Source organism: Colletotrichum jinshuiense, chromosome 6 (genome assembly GCF_051148585.1).
Source record: "Colletotrichum jinshuiense chromosome 6, complete sequence".
Taxonomy (NCBI): domain Eukaryota; kingdom Fungi; phylum Ascomycota; class Sordariomycetes; order Glomerellales; family Glomerellaceae; genus Colletotrichum; species Colletotrichum jinshuiense.
In genome coordinates this window covers 2,169,394-2,188,266 of record NC_139313.1, presented here as the reverse complement: position 1 = coordinate 2,188,266, position 18,873 = coordinate 2,169,394, and the positions used below count along the sequence as shown (strand labels likewise).

Sequence of the window (18,873 nt, the reverse complement as noted above, 5' to 3'; positions counted from 1 at the left end):
ACCGAAAGACGAAAAGACCTATGCCGTCCAACAATTCATGCAAGCCCAGAGCGAATCTGTCTTGCTGCCGCGGCGCCTCTGCGATCTGCAGCAGCTCTAAGGCGATTCCTTTGTCTACATCCAAGTCTAGTTGCCACATATAGGTTGGGTAGGCTGCCTCTTCCGCACGATCATCATCCCTCCCTCACAACACTTCCCCGCGTTGGGCGCTCTCCAAGTAACAAGATCAGGCTACCACCAACAACCACCACCAACCCTTTTCATTCCCCTCACAAATATGTCGGACCCTCAGAATTATACTGTCGGCTGGGTCTGTGCCATAACCACAGAGTTTGTCGCTGCACAGGCTCTTCTTGACGAAGAACACGAGGGCCCCCGGGAAGTCGCCCAGAATGACAACAACAGCTATGCTCTGGGCAGGATCGGAAGTCATTGTGTTGTGATTGCCGTCTTGCCGGATGGAGAATACGGCACGACCTCGGCGGCAGTCGTCGCTACGGACATGTTACACAGCTTTCCCAACGTCAGACTGGGATTAATGGTCGGCATCGGAGGCGGCGCGCCGAGTCAAGAGCACGACATCCGCCTCGGCGACGTCGTGGTCAGCAGCCCACGCAACGGCAAAGGCGGGGTTTTCCAGTACGACTTTGGTAAAACGATACAGGCCCAGGCTTTCAAACCTACAGGATTCTTGAATCAACCGCCAGTAATCCTGAGAACGGCAGTCAGCGGGCTAAAGGGACGATACGAGATGAGGGGTCATCAACTCAATGAGACTATTGATAAGGTCTTTGAGCAATGGCCCCGGCTTCGAAAGAAATATTCCCGACCAGCAGCGCACTTCGACAGGCTCTACAAATCCGACGTCATACACCCTCCAGATTCTTCCCAAATCTGTACTCAAGTGTGCGGCAATGATCCGCAATACCTGGTGGCTAGAGCAGATCGCGATGATCACGAAGACAATCCAGCAGTTCACTTTGGTTTGATTGCTAGTGCAAACCAGTTGATGAAAGATGCCAGTATCCGGGACAAAATGGCAGCTGAAAATGATGTCTTATGTTTTGAGATGGAGGCCGCGGGCCTGATGAACCATTTCCCGTGTCTGGTCATCCGGGGTATCTGCGACTATTCCGACTCGCACAAGAACAAGGAGTGGCAAGGGTTTGCGGCCATGGTCGCTGCAGCATACGCGAAAGACCTCCTTCGCCAGATCTCGCCAACCAAGATAGAAGCCGAAAGGAGGATAGCAGAAATCCTAGAGTCTAGTTAGTATTTCTAACTCTTTCTAATAAAACTGTCTCTAATTATTCTAAGTGAGCGGACAACTAGATGTTATTCAGTCTACAGCAGGCGAGATCCGGACTTCTGTTGATGCGATTAGATCGGACAGTCATTTTGAAAAAATCAAGAACTGGCTTTCGCCACCTGACACATCGTCTAATTCTAACCATGCGAGGGGAAAGCGACACACAGGAACTGGGGCATGGTTTCTCGACAGTACTGCCTTCAGAGAGTGGAGGCTTGGGACACGCCAGCATTTATGGCTTTACGGGATACCAGGATGCGGCAAAACCGTTCTCAGCTCTACAGTCCTCGATCATCTAGCTCAGATGGACGATCGTACTACCCTTGATTTCTTCTTTGACTTTAGTGACAAAGCAAAACAGAAACCTGACGACATGTGCCGGTCGCTTGCCTTTCAGCTCTACACTCGGCGGGTCGAATCAAGAAAGGAACTCGACAGCCTATGGACGTCTCATGACAATGGTCGAAAATCACCGACAACGGAATTGCTTTTTGAGTGCCTTTTGAAGATGATGCAAATTTCCGGGAAAGTGTGCATCATAATCGATGCTCTGGACGAGTGTGCCACGATAAACGACCTGCTTGCCAGGATGAAGACCCTTATGTCCAGCCCTGAACTCGCCCAGGTTCAAGTCATTACCACGAGCCGGGCAGAAGAAGAGTTCGTGCGTGATTTACGCCCTTGTCTCAGCGAGCACAGCTGTATTTCGATTGATCGGGAGTCTGTAAACGCAGACATTCGGTCCTACATCGGCGCTAGACTTGGGAAGAGCAAAGAGTTCAGCAAGTGGACCTCAATGCCGTCTGTACTACAGAAGATTCAGGACGAGGTTGGTGGGAAAGCAGATGGAATGCAAGTCTTCAAACACATGCAACGTGAAAACAACTAACACCCTTCTTAGGTTCAGGTGGGCTGCATGCCAGTTGGACAGTCTAGAGAATTGCCTTGACCGCGAAGAACTCGAGGCCACTCTCAGAACCTTACCGCGAGACTTGAATGAGACATATGGCCGTATTCTTCAGAACATCCCCCGATCCCGCAAGGATAAGGCTATCCGGCTGCTCCAGTTTCTTGTTTGCTCGGAGCGGCCTCTGACTCTGCAAGAGGCTGTAGATGCCATAGCCGTTCGTCTCGACAGAAAGTGCTTTGACCCAGAAGATAGGCTTCCCTGCCTGACGGATATTGCGAGATTTTGCCCAAGCTTAGCGGTTCTCGTAGAAACCCCTGGCGAAACCAGAGCAAACAGCGTGATACAATTGGCTCATTTCTCGGTCAAGGAGTACCTGCTACATCATGATTGTGAAGGGTTTCGCGGGGATGAAGCTAAGAGCAGCATCACGCAGGTATGTCTATTCTACCTGTCCAGTGTGGAAGAGGACGAAGTGCGCAAAATGAGGTCAAAATTCCCACTGGCGCGGTACACGGCAGAGGTTTGGATGGACCATGCAAAGCCCGCCGAAACTTCAGAAGATATTGCAGCAACGATTGTTGACTTCCTGCAAACTCCGACAAGGTTTCGTACATGGGCGAGGCTGTTCAATCCCGATAGGCCATGGAAGGACGATCCGGGATTACCAAATGCGTCTGGGTTGTACTACGCATGCCTGAAGGGACTCGCAGTAACAGCTGAAAACTTGATATCAAGCGACATGGATATAAATGCTCAAGGTGGCTATCACAACACTGCTCTATGTGCCGCTTCAGCTAAAGGCCACCTAGAGGTTGTCCAGATGCTCCTCAACAAGGGTGCAGATATTAACACTCAAGGTGGCTATTACAACACTGCTCTATATGCCGCTTCAGATGGAGGCCACCTAAAGGTTGTCCAGATGCTCCTCAACAAGGGTGCAGATATTAACACTCAAGGTGGTCTTTACAACACTGCTCTATGTGCCGCTTCAGCTGGAGGCCACCTAGAGGTTGTCCAGATGCTCCTCAACAAGGGTGCAGATATCAATACTCAAGGTGGTCTTTACAACAACACTACTCTATATGCCGCTTCAGCTGGAGGCCACCTAGAGGTTGTCTAGATGCTCCTCAACAAGGGTGCAGATATTAATGCTCAAGGTGGTCTTTACAACAACAACAACACTGCTCTATATGCCGCTTCAGATGGAGGCCACCTAGAGGTTGTCCAGATGCTCCTCAACAAGGGTGCAGATATCAATACTCAAGGTAGTTTTTACAACACTGCTCTATATGCCGCTTCAGATGGAGGCCACCTAGAGATTATCCAGATGCTCCTCAACAAGGGTGTAGATATCAATACTCAAGGTAGTCTTTACAACATTGCTTTACATGCCGCTTCAGCTGGAGGCCACCTAGAGGTTGTCCAGATGCTCCTCAATAAGGGTGCAGATATTAACACTCAAGGTAGTCTTTACAAAACTGCTCTAAACGCCGCTTCAGATGGAGGCCACCTAGAGGTTGTCCAGATGCTCCTCAATAAGGGTGCAGATATCAATGCTCAAGATGACTATTACAACACTGCTCTATGTGCCGCTTCAACTAGAGGCCACCTAGAGGTTGTCCAGATGCTCCTCAACAAGGGTGCAGATATTAACACTCAAGGTGGCTATTACAACACTGATTACAACACTGCTCTATTTGCCGCTTCAGCTGAAGGCCACCTAGAGGTTGTCCAGATGCTCCTCAACAAGGGTGCAGATATTAATGCTCAAGATGACTATTACAACACTGCTCTATATGCCGCTTCAGCTAAAGGCCACCTAGAGGTTGTCCAGATGCTCCTCAACAAGGGTGCAGATATTAACACGCAAGGTGGTCTTCACAACACTGCTCTATGTGCCGCTTCAGCTGGAGGCCACCTAGAGATTGCCCAGATGCTCCTCAACAAGGGTGCAGATATCAATACTCAAGGTGGCTATTACAACACTGCTCTATGTGCCGCTTCAGCTGGAGGCCACCTAGAGGTTGTCCAGATGCTCCTCAACAAGGGTGCAGATATTAACACGCAAGGTGGTCTTCACAACACTGCTCTATGTGCCGCTTCAGCTGAAGGCCACCTAGAGATTGCCCAGATGCTCCTCAACAAGGGTGCAGATATCAATACTCAAGGTGGCTATTACAACACTGCTCTATGTGCCGCTTCAGCTGGAGGTCACCTAGAGGTTGTCCAGATGCTCCTCAATAAAGAAGCTAACGCTAACATCCCGGACAATAAGGGACGGACGCCAGTATATTCAACGTTAGAGGAGGGCCATATTGAGGTAGTCAAGCTGCTTCTTGAGAAGGGGGCAGACGCTACTGTTTTAACCCAATATGGATGGACGCTAATGCATTTAGCATCATGGGAGGGGCATGCTGAGGTAGTACAGTTGCTCCTGAGCACCCCAGATATCGAAGTCAACACGATCGACAAGTACTCCCGCACACCTTTATTCCTAGCAGCGAGAAATGGGCATTATGCTGTATTGCTACTTCTGCTGGCCGATAGCCGAATTGCCCTGGAAGCTACTGATTGGTATGGCTCGATACCGTTATTCGCTGCAGTTAGAAACGGCCACGTCAAAGCGACCGAGGCCTTACTGAAATTCGCACCTGTAAATACTGGAAAGGAGGCTCAAGACGGCTTTGGATGGACTTTGCGATGGTGGGCGCAACGAATTGGGAATCTGAAGCTTGTGGAGCTCCTGACGAAGCACGCTGATCGAGTTGGCAGCCCTATTCACGAAGCCGCTCCCGTCGATACCCTCTCTGTGACATTTAATGATAAAGGCGTTTGGTGCGATGCGTGTACAATGAGCATTGCAAATGGCTGCAATATAAAGTGCGGTTGTGAGGGATTTGATTTGTGCAGCGAGTGCTTCAATATGGGCATTAAGTGTCCAGACGAGACGCATACAATGTTGCCACCACCACCACCACCACCATCACAATGAGTGGCAGATTATGGTCTCAAGCATAGCAGAATTTGGAGAGATTGTCTTTGTTTTATTTTTGCTTGGGCGGCTATTCTTGAAAGGAGTCATCTATCTATGAGCCGCTTCTGTAGAAAGGGGGGGGAGGGCATTACACATTGCTCTTGCAGTGCAGTTCGGAGGACAACAGCACAGGTCAAACAAACCCGGCCATCAAGACTTTACTATTCATCAATAATTTTAATGGAGGTTAGATCTATGTAACATTGGATTTGTCTCAATCGTTGTTTCTTCCTCTGTTTTCTTATCAGCCAGTAGCTGTAAACTAGAGTCGAACGCGTTTCATTCCCTCCTGCCCCTGCATCCTCACAGTTAGATCTGCTAGTCCAATGACGCCGATGTTCCATTTTAATATTCCGTATCCAGTGCTCAAAGTTTGTATCACCAAGTTGAAACCATTATAGCCACCTTCGAAGCCTTTGATGAGGTCGTCGCCAATAATATTATCCGACAGCTCACAACCCTAGGTACCGCCAAGCCACTGTAAGTAAAACCAGGTTCCTGCACCATCTGCCTAATATCCAATCAACAACATACACTTAGGGTTGGATTTGATCAAGATATTCTTGGTGACAATGCCAGCTAAATAATTATCGTTTCCGTCGTCGACAGCGGGAACCATAGCGCAAAGTAAAGCGGTGTTCGTTCATGCAGGTCTACTGGGGTTCTCTCTTGGACATTAGATCGTTGTAGGCGCATAACCAATCGTCGAAGACCGGCGGCCCAAGACATGTGAAGGGTTTGTCAGCTCTCTGAAGTTGGAGATGATTATCGGTTTCGGATTGGGCCGGAAACTGAACGGCAGGTGTACTGGGTTTTACATGATGCGAATAGGGGCTGGCTAGTGTCCTATTATTCCAATGTTAAAGGCGTCAAACATCAAACCCATGAAGAGACCAACAAACGACACACGGAGGATATAATACTTCCTTTGTTTGATAGAGGACTCGATCATATACAGCAGTACCTCCCTGGCAAATTACTGAGAGGCTGCCGATGCCCCTCAAAACGTTATGTATCAGATACCTGGCCACGTCAGGCTAAGCCATTCCACTAGTCGATGTGTTAGAAAGCACACAGCTGAAGTATCAGTTAGCGATGCCAAGGCAACGTGAAGCAATAATCAAACTCCATCCAGCCTAGGATATATGCGAACAAGGTTAACCAACAACAATTGCCAACGGGGGCCAACAAAACAGATCAACGATGATAACAAGCAACGTTTAATGAGGCTGGACACAAATCCGTTTGACTAGCCAAATGTCCAATAGGACTGGCTAGAGGCACAGGGTGATTGGTCATACTAAAGTTTAACTGACCGTCACCACCGCTTTTGGCAGGGCTTTACTATCATCATAAGGGAATCTATCACAGAGGAAGGAGTGGATATTACTTGGAATAAACGGTCAATGGGCCAGAATATTGGCAACGTCAATTTACCTCGTATGAGTGACCCTCTCGTCATGTATTTGCCGCAACGGTTAATTACTTGCCCGTGACTAGGAACTTCTAAAACCGCAAGCAACAAGATCCATACTTTGACAACGATGAAAATAGGGTTCTCTCGAACAGTTGTTCAATTACCCACATCTTGGTCAAGGACCAACATCAGCAGGTCAAACATTGTCGGTCTTCCGATCTCTTTACCTGTGGTGATGACGCTATGTACCTGTCCCCACATTGCAAGAGCCGCGCGGGTGGGAGAGATGAGGGCAAATGCGCTTACTAATACATGATAAGCAACTGCGAAGCCAGGTCGAACGTCGTAGAAGGAGTGGAATAAGCAGGGAGTGCGCCAACTGTAAGCGGTCGTGAATAGCCAATGACGTGACCAATCCGAGGCAAATAAGGCATCGCGCTGCATAGACCCTTCCAAATAATCGGAGGAAGGGACAAAAAAAGGGTACGGATAAAGGGTAATTAGTTAGTAGTGGCCGGTCACACAATGGATGGCTCTTAGTGGATACTGCCCGCCCGTTGCAGAAAGGTGGGGGAGGGAGGTTTTGGAGGGGTCACTGACAGCTCCCCATAGCTTCCGAAGGCGTCAACGACCTCTCATCTCAGACACTCACTCAACCCATCGTCAAACCCTCACAGACTCCGTGGCTCTGCAAACAAATCAATTCGTACAACGCTCAAAATCAGAAATTAGACAGAAAAAGGAAAGCAGGCAGCCATGTTCACAGGCATAGTCGAGGAAATCGGAGGTCCGGACCCCTCTCACTCTCATCCCCATTGACTCACCCCCTCACCAGCCCCTCGCAACTAACACAACATCCCCCCAGTCGTCTCCGAACTGAACGCAAACGATGAGACGGGCGGTACCTCCCTCACAATCACACTCCCCGAGGCGTCCACTCTCCTCTCGGACTGCCACCTTGGTGACTCCATCGCCATCAACGGCGTCTGCCTGACCGTCACCCAGTTCGAGACCTCGCCCCCGTCCTTCAAAGTCGGCGTCGCTCCCGAGACCCTGCGCATCACGAACCTGGGCTCCCTGGCCAAGGACTCACGCGTTAACCTCGAGCGCGCTGTCCGCGCCGACACCCGCATGGGAGGCCACTTCGTCCAGGGCCACGTCGACACCACCGCCGCCATCCTTGCCGTCACCCCCGATGGCAACGCCCTGACCTTCCGCTTCGCGCCGCGTGACCCCGCTGTGCTGCGCTACATCGTCTACAAGGGCTACGTCGCCCTGGACGGCACCAGTCTCACCGTCACCAAGGTCAACGACGACGAGGGCTGGTGGGAGGTCATGCTCATCAGCTACACGCAGGAGAAGGTCGTCGTTGCTGGAAAGAAGCCCGGCGACACCGTGAATGTTGAGGTTGACATGATGGCTAAGTACGCCGAGAAGAGTCTGGCGGGTTACCTCGGTGGCGCCGGGAGTGCCCCGTTGGAGAAATTGGTAGAGCGTATTGTGGCTGAGGGTCTGGGTGGAAAGTCTTGAAATCATGTATGGAAAAAATTCTTCGTGCTCTTCATTTTTGCGTTTCAGGCAGGCTTGCTCGACAAATGCCGTATCCTAACATGTTTGGTTCATAAAAGTTGCCTCCCACCACTGAGTTTATATATATCAAGCATCACCCCAGACCTCAGCCAGTCGCTGTCCGACAGCCTTAGCGATTTTCTTGCGGCCCACGAGGTTTGGCAAACCGTTGATGACCATCTCCCGTTTCCTCTTAATTCCCTGCTCGCCCGAACCGCACTCTTCAAATGCCCTGATCAAATCACGAGGTGTCTTCCAGCGTTTCTGAATCTCCAACGCCTTCTCCCCTGTGATCCCCCTTGTTGTCATAAGCATCTTCAGATAAATATCTCGTAACGTCATCATATCCGACTTGGACGCCAGAGACGCAAACGCCGGGTACGTTATATGGTACCCCGTTGATGGTTCTTTCTCCCGAAGGTGTTCCAGCAGCGGTAGGTAGTTCTGTGCTGTCAAGACAGTGGTTGGAATTACGAAAAGAGGTTTGCTTTCGTACATTTTCTTGAGCATAAATGTCATCCGTGCCAGATACCGGATTGTGTCGTCCATCTTCTGCGTCTTTTTCAAGAAGTAGCCGTTAACTACTTGGGTTGAAGCGATGGATGACTGAATCATCTCCTCGACCTTTTGGAAATACCCCGAGTCCATCGCAATCTCTTCGATGACATAGACGACCTTCTTGATCCCTGATTTTCGAAGCCGGAACTTTTGCTCGTGAAAACGTCCGTCTTTGATACTGCTGACCAAATCGTCGAGGCGCTTGCGCTCTACAATCCAGTCCAAGACAATTTCATCTCCCTCTCCGCCGTGGTGGGAAAGGGCAGTAGGATCATGACATTTGGCAATCCATTGCGCGTCGCCGATTTCCAAGGCCCGCATAATGGGTTTGACCCCCTTCTTGGTGAGCTCCTCTTGCATGTAGTCGCGGTCCTTTACTGCTCGGACTTCGCGAATGTCTAAAGCGAGATGGACTGTGAACGACCCCGGAGCAAGCCGAATTGGGGTGAATGTCGGTAATGAGGCGTCACTTGAAACTAGTGGGCCGTTTGCGACAACACTTTCGTAGACCGACTTCGGCTTTGGGTGTTCTAGTGGTTCAACTGATTGGGAAGCCTCTCTTTCCATTGTATTTGCTCTTGTAACCGGATCCAGCCTCGTAGCAGGCTCGGGCCGGATACTGGGACCTGCCACGACGTCATCGGTTCTACCGTTTGATTCTGTTGTCTTTTTGATGCGCCTGGCAACCTCCCATCCTTCGTCCGTGAGCGAGTAACGTCTTTGCGGTCGTCCCTTTTCACAGACGAGATCTTTCTCCAAGAGCGTTTTCATCGAGTTCCATGCCGTATAGAACTTGGTCGGGTCACTTGGGGCTGTGAATGATGAGTCGCAGTGTTCCTGGGCTAGCTCAACGAGAGCTGACTTTGTCATTCCAAGCTGCGCATCCTCATCGAGTGTCGAGAGTGCCATGAGAAGAGCATAAGGGCCGGATCGATACGTTGGGACGTATGGCTTCGCCTTCCGCGTCTTCTTTGGCGGGGCTTGTTCGTCATCTTCCGCAGCACCACCGAGGGATGCGCGAGCCTCTTTCGACAAACGAGGATTACTGGGCATAGGCAGGCCATTGGTCTCGCAGTGTTCCTTGAGCTTGTCCGTAAGACGGGAGGAGAGCTTGTCTCCAAAGCCCTTCAGCTGGGTAAGCTGACGTGGATGCTTGAAGGTGATGGGGCATGCTTTGAGGGACTCGTATGCGTTTCTATAGGTCGATGCACTTTTCATGTTCCGCTCCCTCGCATTTTCCAGCCACTCCTTGACCCAATCGAGGAGCAGAGGGTTTGCGTATTGCTCATGTTCGCCAGCCATTGTGCTGATGCGATGTGCGTGGGATTGCTGGGTAGTTCCTCGAGGACCATCACCAAGAGGGACGTGGCAATTGCAGCATTTTCAGGAGGTGTAAACGCGACCCAGAAGCTACCTGAGAACCCCAAGCCCAACAAAGAAATCGAGTGGCAATGGGCTTCTGAGCAAGGCAGGTTCAGAGTCCAAAAATAGGTCGATGGAAGTAAGGTCGCGACGCGTCGATACAACACGAAATCTGTTGCGGTGGCTAGAGTGCAGTCACGAACCCACGTGACTCGTATATGTGCGCTGTGCGCAGGCCACCTAGTGTCCCGAGTGCGCTGATCATCTCCTGAGCGCCCGTCAGCAAGTATGCTATGGAGGGGCTTCCGGGCTCCCACCCCACTCCTTCCTCTTGCGGTGTGCTGCATCCATCTGACTTGCATGATTGCATCACGGGCAGTGTCAGCTGGCGGGGCCCGTCTGCTGGCTGCCGCTGTCCTTACACAAGGTAATGGCGGGGAGCTGAGGTGAGGAGGTGAGTGGAGGACAAGGTCTCAAAAAGAGGACACTGGAATGGCGGCCTCCACGTCCCAGTGTTCAGCCAGCAAGCAGGCTTTCCGCCCACTGTTTTCTCGCAAACACCCATCCCCAGATCTGCTTTGGTCTCTTCCATCTGTCAATTGCTCTTTCGACCCTCTGCCCCCCTTCTGAGTTGTCTAGTCCCGTTGTCTACGAATAGCTGCATCCCAGGCCATCCTCACCAACACCGCCCGGCATGGACGAGAAGATTATCGCCGCTTCGCAGAAGCACCCCATTGTGCCCAACCACACCTTCAAGTATGGCACTGCGGGGTTCCGGATGAAGGCCGATCTCCTTGAGGGTGTCACTTTCCGCGTCGGTCTGCTCTCCGGCCTGCGTAGCCGCAAGCTCAATGGCCAGACCATTGGTGTCATGATTACGGCCAGCCACAACCCTGCTGTCGACAATGGCGTCAAGATTGTTGACCCGATGGGTGACATGCTCGAGCAGGAGTGGGAGTCGTATGCTACCAAGCTCGTGAACAGCTCCTCCGACCAGGAGCTCGTCGACAACTACAAGGCCCTTGCTTCCCAGCTTCGCATCGACCTATCGGCCCCCGCCCGCGCTATTTACGGTCGAGACACCCGTCCTTCGGGTCACAAGCTTGTTGCTGCTCTTGCCGACTCTTTCGAGGCTTCCGGTGTCGAGTACGTCGACTACAAGATCCTCACCACTCCCCAACTGCACTACCTCACCCGATGCATCAACACCGAGGGCACGCCACAGTCGTACGGCAAGGTCAGCGAAGCTGGCTACTACGAGAAGTTCGCCGACGCTTTTGTCAAGGCCCTCAAGGGCCGCAAGGTTGATGGCCAATTGACCATTGACTGTTCCAACGGTGTTGGTGGCCCGAAGCTGGTCGAGTTCCTGAAACATGTTCCTAAGGACGTGACTGGTTTCGATGTCAAGGTTGTCAACGATGATGTCCTCCGCCCCGAGGTCCTCAACCTCGACGTAAGTGTCAATTCAGCGAATCAACCCAAGTACATCTAACTAACATGTGGCAGTGTGGAGCAGACTTCGTCAAGACAAAGCAGCGCGCACCCGCCTCTCCTAAGCCCGTCCCCGGGGCCCGCTACTGCTCCTTCGACGGTGATGCCGACCGACTGATTTACTACTATACCGACCCGGATACCGGCTTCTTCATGCTGGACGGTGACCGGATATCTACCTTGGCGGCTTCCTTCATCGGCGACCTTGTCCGCTCTGCCGGCCTGGAGAAAGACCTGCGCATCGGTGTTGTCCAGACCGCCTATGCCAATGGAGCTAGCACCAACTACATTGAGAAGCACCTCGGACTGCCCGTGGTTTTCACGCCCACTGGTGTCAAGCACTTGCACCATGCAGCCCTCAAATTCGATATTGGCCCCTACTTCGAGGCCAACGGTCACGGCACTGTCTTGTTTAGCCAGGACGCCATGCGTGCTTTCCAAGAGACAAAGCCCCAGTCGCCCGCTCAGAAGGACGCCCTTGAGACCCTTGCTGCTGTTGGCAACCTCGTCAACCAGACCGTCGGCGATGCCCTTTCGGACATGCTTATGGTTGAGGTGATTCTCGCCCACAAGGGTTGGTCGCTCAAGGACTGGTCCTCAACCTACTCGGACCTCCCCAACCGCCTTGTCCGCGTTGAGGTTGGCAACAAGGACGCTTTCCAGACCACCGACGCAGAACGCCGCCTCAGCCACCCGGCGGGTGCTCAGGACGAGATTGACCAGTGTGTTAGGAAGTACACCAGCGCCCGTTCTTTCGCCCGCGCCAGTGGCACCGAGAACGCCTGCCGTGTGTATGCCGAGGCGGCCACTCGTTCCGAGGCTGATGAGCTTGCGAACAAGGTTGCAGGCATCGTCAAGCAGTACGGCGGATTGTAGGCACAATTCCCTGCTGTGGCTGCATGATCAGTAACAAGCCACCTTTTGAGGTGGTAGACAGGTGGTGGTTGGGACTTCCGCCCAAGCCTTCACGAATCAAAAATTATGGCGTTATTCAAAAGCTAGAGCGAAATGGTTGCAAGGAGGAAACTGGCAAAAGAGTTACGAAACAATAGAATTCAAAGGGTGAAGAAATTGAACTGCTCTCTCCCCCCAAACCCTTTTAAGTCGCAAAATATGTGACGTCTGGTACGAATCATGGTTAAAGCATCTGGGTGGGGGTTTCCCTGTCTTGCCAACAACCCGGACCTGGCAGTGGTTATTGCGGCCTGCCTGTGTGGCAAGCCTCTCTCCCCAGCTTGATGTGTCCGATCAGCACATTTTCTCGTCCCTCAGGACTGTGCGGCCTTAAAGACCTTCAGAGAACCAAATGCCCATTTGACTTGACTTATCAACCCAGGAACTACAGGCCAGAGACACAGGGCGGCTGACCCGGGAATCAATGCCCATGTCAACTCATTATAGTCACAAGAATCGCAAATGCAGTGCAGTATGGCTTGAGTCGTCAATTCTTCTCAGCTCTTCTCTATCATACATGATTCTCTTCAACCACCCTATTTGACGCTTGCGTTCCTCGGCCCTTTCCAACACGACCAAGTCACTCTTTCTTAACTCTTCCACTGCTCCTTATCTTCGACACACCCTCAACCCCTTTTGCTCCTTATTTGTACAGTCCTTTCACGCGCGAGTCAACCTTGGGGACCTTCCACAACAGGAATCCCCCAAGAGCCGACGGGGTAGAAACCCGGAACTAAATAACACATTACACACAAACACAGTTGTGCTTGCCCGCCCACTAATTATATAGAAAGCGATATGGAAAATCTGCACATTGGCAGAGACAACAATCATGTGCTGTAGTTTTCGGCCGTCAAGGGCGCTTGTTGGAGCGCCCAAAAGCCTATCTGTGGGGAATTGTGGCACGCTGCCTCGTCCCAAAGATGGCTGTAATGCTCCGGTGCTCCCCCCAAAAATAATTCGACATAAAAAAAGTAAACTTATGCGCCCTTCGCTTTCCCAATGCATGGTTTGCTGGTGTTAAATTAACCAGCAATGCCGCCAATTATTAGTGGTGACCTATTTGTCAATGTTGGAGTATGTGATCTGATGGCCGCGGTGTCGAGGTGATTGTTGTTGAGGGAGTGACCTGGCTTAGCACGCCCAGGCACTCATCCTGAAACGAGGCTTGCAGCAAGCCAGTGACGGGTATACGATGCGGTATTATGCCGTGGCACAAACCCCTATCCAAGCCACATCATTCGTTTAAATCATCAAGCGCTCCCGCTGAGGGACTTGAACCGTTCTTCAAAAGACTTCATTCTCTCCTTTTCCAGCTCTTGCTGGATGCGTCTGGTCTCGCGCCTCGCGGCCTCGCGGTCTTCCTGCAAGTTCAAGACCTCGATTTGCGCGGCGCTCATGCGTGCAATGACGTCTTGCATCTCTGAGTCGGCGTTGGTGAGCGCAGTCTCCAGCTCCACGACTTTTACGCGCAATCTATCGATCTGGGTCTCATCTTCGACGGACTGCTTCGGCATAACGCGCGGCGATCGAGGGAAAAGTGGCGAGCGCATGGGGCTCAGACTCGGGTTGCGAGAAGATCTCAGGCCGTTGCCGACCGGTGAGGGGCTCATCCGGTGGAGCTGAGAGCTTTGGGCCTCCTTGAGATCTCGCAACTGCTCCTCGTGCCGAGTAACACGTTCCTCGGAGGCGGCCTGGGCAGCTTGGAGCTGCTCTTCAAGGTTCTTGAGGCGGCTTTGCAGACGCGTGATACGATCGGCATTGGCCTTGCGGTCTGCATCCCCACGAGAAATGGCGTCCGCAAGTCGTTGGCGTAGCTCTGAGTTTGCAGAAAGCTGCTTCTGCACCTGCAAGGCGAGGTCTTCGACACGACGCGCAGAAGTGTGAAGCTCATCGGCAAGAGCACGTTCACTTTCCAGATGCGCCGCCTCGCTGTTGGCAAGGCTTTCTAATTGATCCTTGTAAGCCAAAGCATCTTCCCTCGCGGCGTCACGATCAATGACAGCGGACGTAAGGGACTGCTCAAGCCTCTGGATGGCCAGCTGGATGGACTCGTCCCCAGCCAATGCGGGACCATTGCTTTCCAATTCCTTGATTTTGAGAAGGGAGTCCTTGTACGCAAGCTGGAGGTCCTTGAACGCTGCCTCGAGAGACTCTGAAGTTACGGCAACTGATAATGTCGTCTTGTCCACACTTGATCGAGCCATCGAGGGAGGGATGAGAATGTCCTTTTCTCTCAACAAACCGCGAAGGGCAGCAACCTCTCCTTCGGCGCGGTCGAGATCCATCTTCAAGCCGGCGAGACCCTTTTCCACCTGCCACTTCTGCTCAGCAGCCTCGTCGGCACGACGACGGAGCACGTTGATTTCCACGCGCAAGTTGGAAACCTCCTTCCCAAAGCCCGCCTTTCGCGGGGATGTGGCCACCAGCCGGTCACGCTCCACCTCGAGAAACTTGATCTTCTTCTCATTCTCCCGATTTTGGAACTCTTGTCTTTCGAGCAGACTCTTTAGCGCATTGTGGAGAGCGTCTCTTTGAGCTTCGACGTCCTTGAGGCGCTCCGACAACTGCTCACGAGACTCGGTCACACCAGACTTAACGGTGTTGGACCTGGTTAATCCCATGCCTGTCGGTGCCTTCTGTAGAACGAACGACGCGGCTGTGACGGAGCTGGACCTGGCGATGCGGGTAGTGGAGCTCCGAGCGCGAACCTCTGGTCGAGGCTGTTGTCCCGAAGCCTTGAGCGCCTTGTTCTCCTGTCTCAGGACTTCGAGCTCCTGCTGCATCTTTGACGATTCATAGGTGAGGTTGACATACTCGGATGCCTCGGCCTCAAGCCCGTCAAGCTTGGCCTTCAGCTGTGGCACGATTTCATCGCGAAGATTGTCGCGCTCATTGGTAGTACTCTGAAGTTCGACCTTGAGGACCGAGAGCAGGTCTTCGAAGTTAGATTTGACCTGAACTTCCTCGCTCAATCTGCGTCGTAGATCTTCGCATGTGTGCTCCAATTCCCTGAGGCGGTTGTTGGCATCCTCACTGTTGATCTGTGCCATGTCGATTTGTGAGGCCTTCTCGGCCAGCTCTTTGATTTGCTGGTCCAGCTCATTTCTCCGCGATCGCTCATCTTGAAGTTTGTTAGTCAACTCCAGACGCATTGAGGCTTTCTCTTGTTCTGCGTGTCGTTGTATTCTCTCAATTTCTTCCTTGCTCTGGTCATAGTCGCTGAATTTGGCGGAACTATAGCCCGAATCGGAAAAATAGTCACTGGTTCTCCTGCCAGGTGCTTGAGGATTGTTGACCTCGGATTGGAGTCGGTCAACAAGGTCTTCCAGGTCCATTTCACGCCGGATGGACGAGGCCAGCTCGACGCTGATGGCCTTTAGCTCATCCTCCATTTCTTCGATTTGTAGCGAAGGGGCTAGGGAGGAAGGCGGTGGGGTATAGAGGTTTGATTCGCAGTATCCAAGCGCGTTAGTAGGTGTGGCATTCCCCTTGCGTGATTCTCGGTGCAGTGACGGGACCCCGGTGGTAAGAGGAGTATCATCTGTCAACGTGGTATGGCCCGGTGATGCCAAAGGCGAGGAGAGAGAAGAGAACTCGGTCGTCGACGGTGACGGCGAAGCTCCCCAGCTGAAAAAGTTGGCTAACTTGGAGGAGCCCGGTGACTTGGGCAAGGGCTTGTTGAGCGAGGGGGTCGGGGTTGATGTAGAGGGCGTCAGGGGCTGCCGTACTTCTATTACAGTCGTAACTGTTTGCGAGGAATCGTCTCGATCGTTTTCAAGATTCAGATGTGGTGGAGTAGGTTTGGAGGCGGTTATGGACATGATAGAGTTCTCATTCGAGTGGTGACTGTAAATTGACTCCGAGTCGTCGTCCGTGTCCTCCTCCTCGATGATCGGCTGAGGTGTCGGTTTCGGTAACCTCGGGGAGAAGGTTGGGGTGACGTCGGAGGTCAGATAGGCAGGTTCTGACAGGCCGTCTGAAGGTTTTGTTTTAGGAGATGCAAGGTTCGTGCTTGGGATGTTTCGCGAGGCAAAGTAAGCCGCGTCGTCTGCCGCGTCGGTGGGTGGGGGTCTGCATGCGAGAGGACAAAGTGTGGTTAGCAGTTGCTGATAGAGTTGGCAATAACCTGGCAGCATATGCCGGGCGATGAATCTGGGATGAGAGGCTATGATGTTCGGACTCACTGGATGTCAAGCTTCTGATGGGCGGCCGGGGGCGCGAAAAGAGGGCGAACGTTGTCGGGATATTCGTAGAGAGTAGGGCTGTCTACAGAATACGATCTTGAAAAGCGCGTTTCCGGCAGATGAAAGTCGTAGGGCGACAGTATGGATGGAGTGCTCGAGCCGGAGCCGGAGCCGTAGCTTGCGGCTAACTGAGAGGCTGTAGAGGACAGAGGCTTGCGCTTGAAGGCCTTGGCGGTATTGAAGGGGGGCGTTACGACAGGCAAGGTCTGTGATCTGGTGCGTCCAGGCGAGGGCGAAGGGGAGGTTGCAGCGCGGTGGGAATCGCGGTAAGGTGGGCGGCCCCGGAGTGCGTCAGATGAAGCGTTGGGAGTCTCAGAATATGGAGGGTCTCCCGTGGCACGAGGAGGGCGTTCGGGATGAAGGTTGAGGTGAGGTGGGCGGGGATCGCGGGCGGCCATGATTAAATTCGAGATCTGAGCGTCGGTGGCTGTCTCTATGTGTATGTCTTATCTCCTCACGAGATGAAGGGGCCAGAAACAGAGCATGCGAGAGATGCGAGACTTCAGACTCGTCGTCCATTGGAAGAAGAGGGCAAAAAGAGGAAATGATCCAGGTCATCGGGGGTATTGGAGGGCAAACGTTCAAAGAGGTCGTAGGGTGGGATCGCAAACGGCGACTGGTCGAAAAGGGGCCATGTTCGCGCGCAGGGACCCTGGAGATGGAGTGGAGTGGTGGTTGTAGCGCAGCGCTTCTCCTTTGGCGCCATTTCCCGTTTCGGCGGTTGGGGTGGTTCCCCCAAGCAACCCTGGGCCACTGACAATGGAGCTGTACAGAGTACCTGATATCCGTGATAGGGTATCGAGTAAGGTGTGCCAGGGCGGGCCGAAACCAAGCTTGGGGGAAGGGTTTGCTCTTCTCCCATTTTCGGTGGGCTGAGGACTGCGAGTCTCTGGAAGGAGACAGAGGGAGAGCGTTGGCAGAAGGTATCGTTGCCGTGGCATTGTCGACAGCAGAGATGGGAGGCTATGGGGAACATGGTAGCCGCTTGGGCGAAGGCGTTCACTAGCCTACGCGAGGGACGTTGAGGTAAGTGTACCGGTCCGTCCGGTTGTTCGTTCCTTGGTTGGTGTGATGCGACTGGACAAGTGCTGCTGCACTTCACGTTCAATACGCGTTCACTTCGGACTGCTGCGGCGCTCTTTCCCAATGAAAGCCGGAAAGGCTAAGCAAGGACTACTAGATGAAGGGCCCCAATCGATCTTACTTGGAGCCTCGGCGTACCATAGTACATGGCAGCTCGGGCGGCCAGTCGAATAGAAACAAGGAGCAAGGAGCGCATTGGTACCTTGCTCTAGCGTCCCTGGCAGGCGGCAGGGGTGAGACAACCGTTTTTCGACGAATTCGAACTGGTGCAATTTTAGCCTCCTGGGCTGGACCCACCCAATCAGGTGGGAAGGGAATCTAGTCCCATTCTTGCACCTTCCCCTTTCCACCTCCCACCTCAGACTGCCCCCTCCCCCTCCCCTCCTCACCCCCGTCGTCTGTGTCCGTGTCAACGTCCCTGCCTGTCCCTGTCACTGTCAGCTGTCTGTAACTGTCATCCAAGGGCCACGGCCGCTTCTTTGTGTGATGACCTCTCTCCTTGTGCAGAGAAATGAATGCACCCGCCCGCAGACACCACACCTGGCCATGCCAATAGCATGCATAGGGATATCCACAAGACCCAAGAGCCTCCCTTTTGACACTGTCCATCACACCGCATGCGTATTATCATCTGTTGCCGCCGCCAACATGTCATAAATCTCACTCATCTTACGAACGTCATGACTCTCGTCCACACCTCTTGCTGCAACACCACCACCATCGTCACCATCACCGACTGTACCAGTGCAACCTCTTGCCATGCTTTTTCTGGCCATCTCACAGCCTCGCAACCGCCCAAGCCTTGAGCCAACTGCCAAGCAGTGCTCGTCCAGTGTCGCTGTCTTTCTCGATTCGTCTTGTGTTGCGGTCCGCTACCCGACACAAAGACAAGAAAGCAAAGCGAAGTCGATGCGAACCAAAAAAAAAAACTTAGGGTTC

At 52.7% G+C, this 18,873-nt stretch overlaps 6 protein-coding genes across 6 annotated transcripts; 4 read left to right on the top strand and 2 right to left on the bottom strand.

Annotated features, from left to right (window-relative positions):
• Positions 1-277: 277 nt before the first annotated feature.
• Positions 278-1,273, top strand: EsH8_VI_000564 (uncharacterized protein; the record flags this gene model as incomplete). Its single annotated transcript, XM_083271817.1, has 1 exon — positions 278-1,273. One exon carries the CDS (start codon positions 278-280, stop codon positions 1,271-1,273), a length of 996 nt encoding a protein of 331 aa, XP_083126991.1.
• A 1,685-nt stretch (positions 1,274-2,958) lies between these two features.
• On the top strand, positions 2,959-4,538 carry EsH8_VI_000563 (ankyrin repeat domain-containing protein; the record flags this gene model as incomplete). Its single annotated transcript, XM_083271816.1, has 3 exons — positions 2,959-3,274; positions 3,362-4,387; positions 4,495-4,538. 3 exons carry the CDS (start codon positions 2,959-2,961, stop codon positions 4,536-4,538), a joined length of 1,386 nt encoding a protein of 461 aa, XP_083126990.1.
• A 2,888-nt stretch (positions 4,539-7,426) lies between these two features.
• On the top strand, positions 7,427-8,200 carry EsH8_VI_000562 (riboflavin synthase; the record flags this gene model as incomplete). Its single annotated transcript, XM_083271815.1, has 2 exons — positions 7,427-7,457; positions 7,536-8,200. 2 exons carry the CDS (start codon positions 7,427-7,429, stop codon positions 8,198-8,200), a joined length of 696 nt encoding a protein of 231 aa, XP_083126989.1.
• A 126-nt stretch (positions 8,201-8,326) lies between these two features.
• EsH8_VI_000561 (crossover junction endonuclease MUS81) lies at positions 8,327-10,099 on the bottom strand (the record flags this gene model as incomplete). The annotated part of the gene is made up of 1 exon (XM_083271814.1): positions 8,327-10,099. The coding sequence occupies one exon, from the start codon at positions 10,097-10,099 to the stop codon at positions 8,327-8,329; it is 1,773 nt and encodes a 590-aa protein (XP_083126988.1).
• A 754-nt stretch (positions 10,100-10,853) lies between these two features.
• On the top strand, positions 10,854-12,526 carry EsH8_VI_000560 (phosphoacetylglucosamine mutase PCM1; the record flags this gene model as incomplete). Its single annotated transcript, XM_083271813.1, has 2 exons — positions 10,854-11,612; positions 11,666-12,526. 2 exons carry the CDS (start codon positions 10,854-10,856, stop codon positions 12,524-12,526), a joined length of 1,620 nt encoding a protein of 539 aa, XP_083126987.1.
• Positions 12,527-13,857: 1,331 nt separating this feature from the next.
• On the bottom strand, positions 13,858-17,249 carry EsH8_VI_000559 (uncharacterized protein; the record flags this gene model as incomplete). Its single annotated transcript, XM_083271812.1, has 2 exons — positions 13,858-16,678; positions 16,792-17,249. 2 exons carry the CDS (start codon positions 17,247-17,249, stop codon positions 13,858-13,860), a joined length of 3,279 nt encoding a protein of 1,092 aa, XP_083126986.1.
• Positions 17,250-18,873: the final 1,624 nt, after the last annotated feature.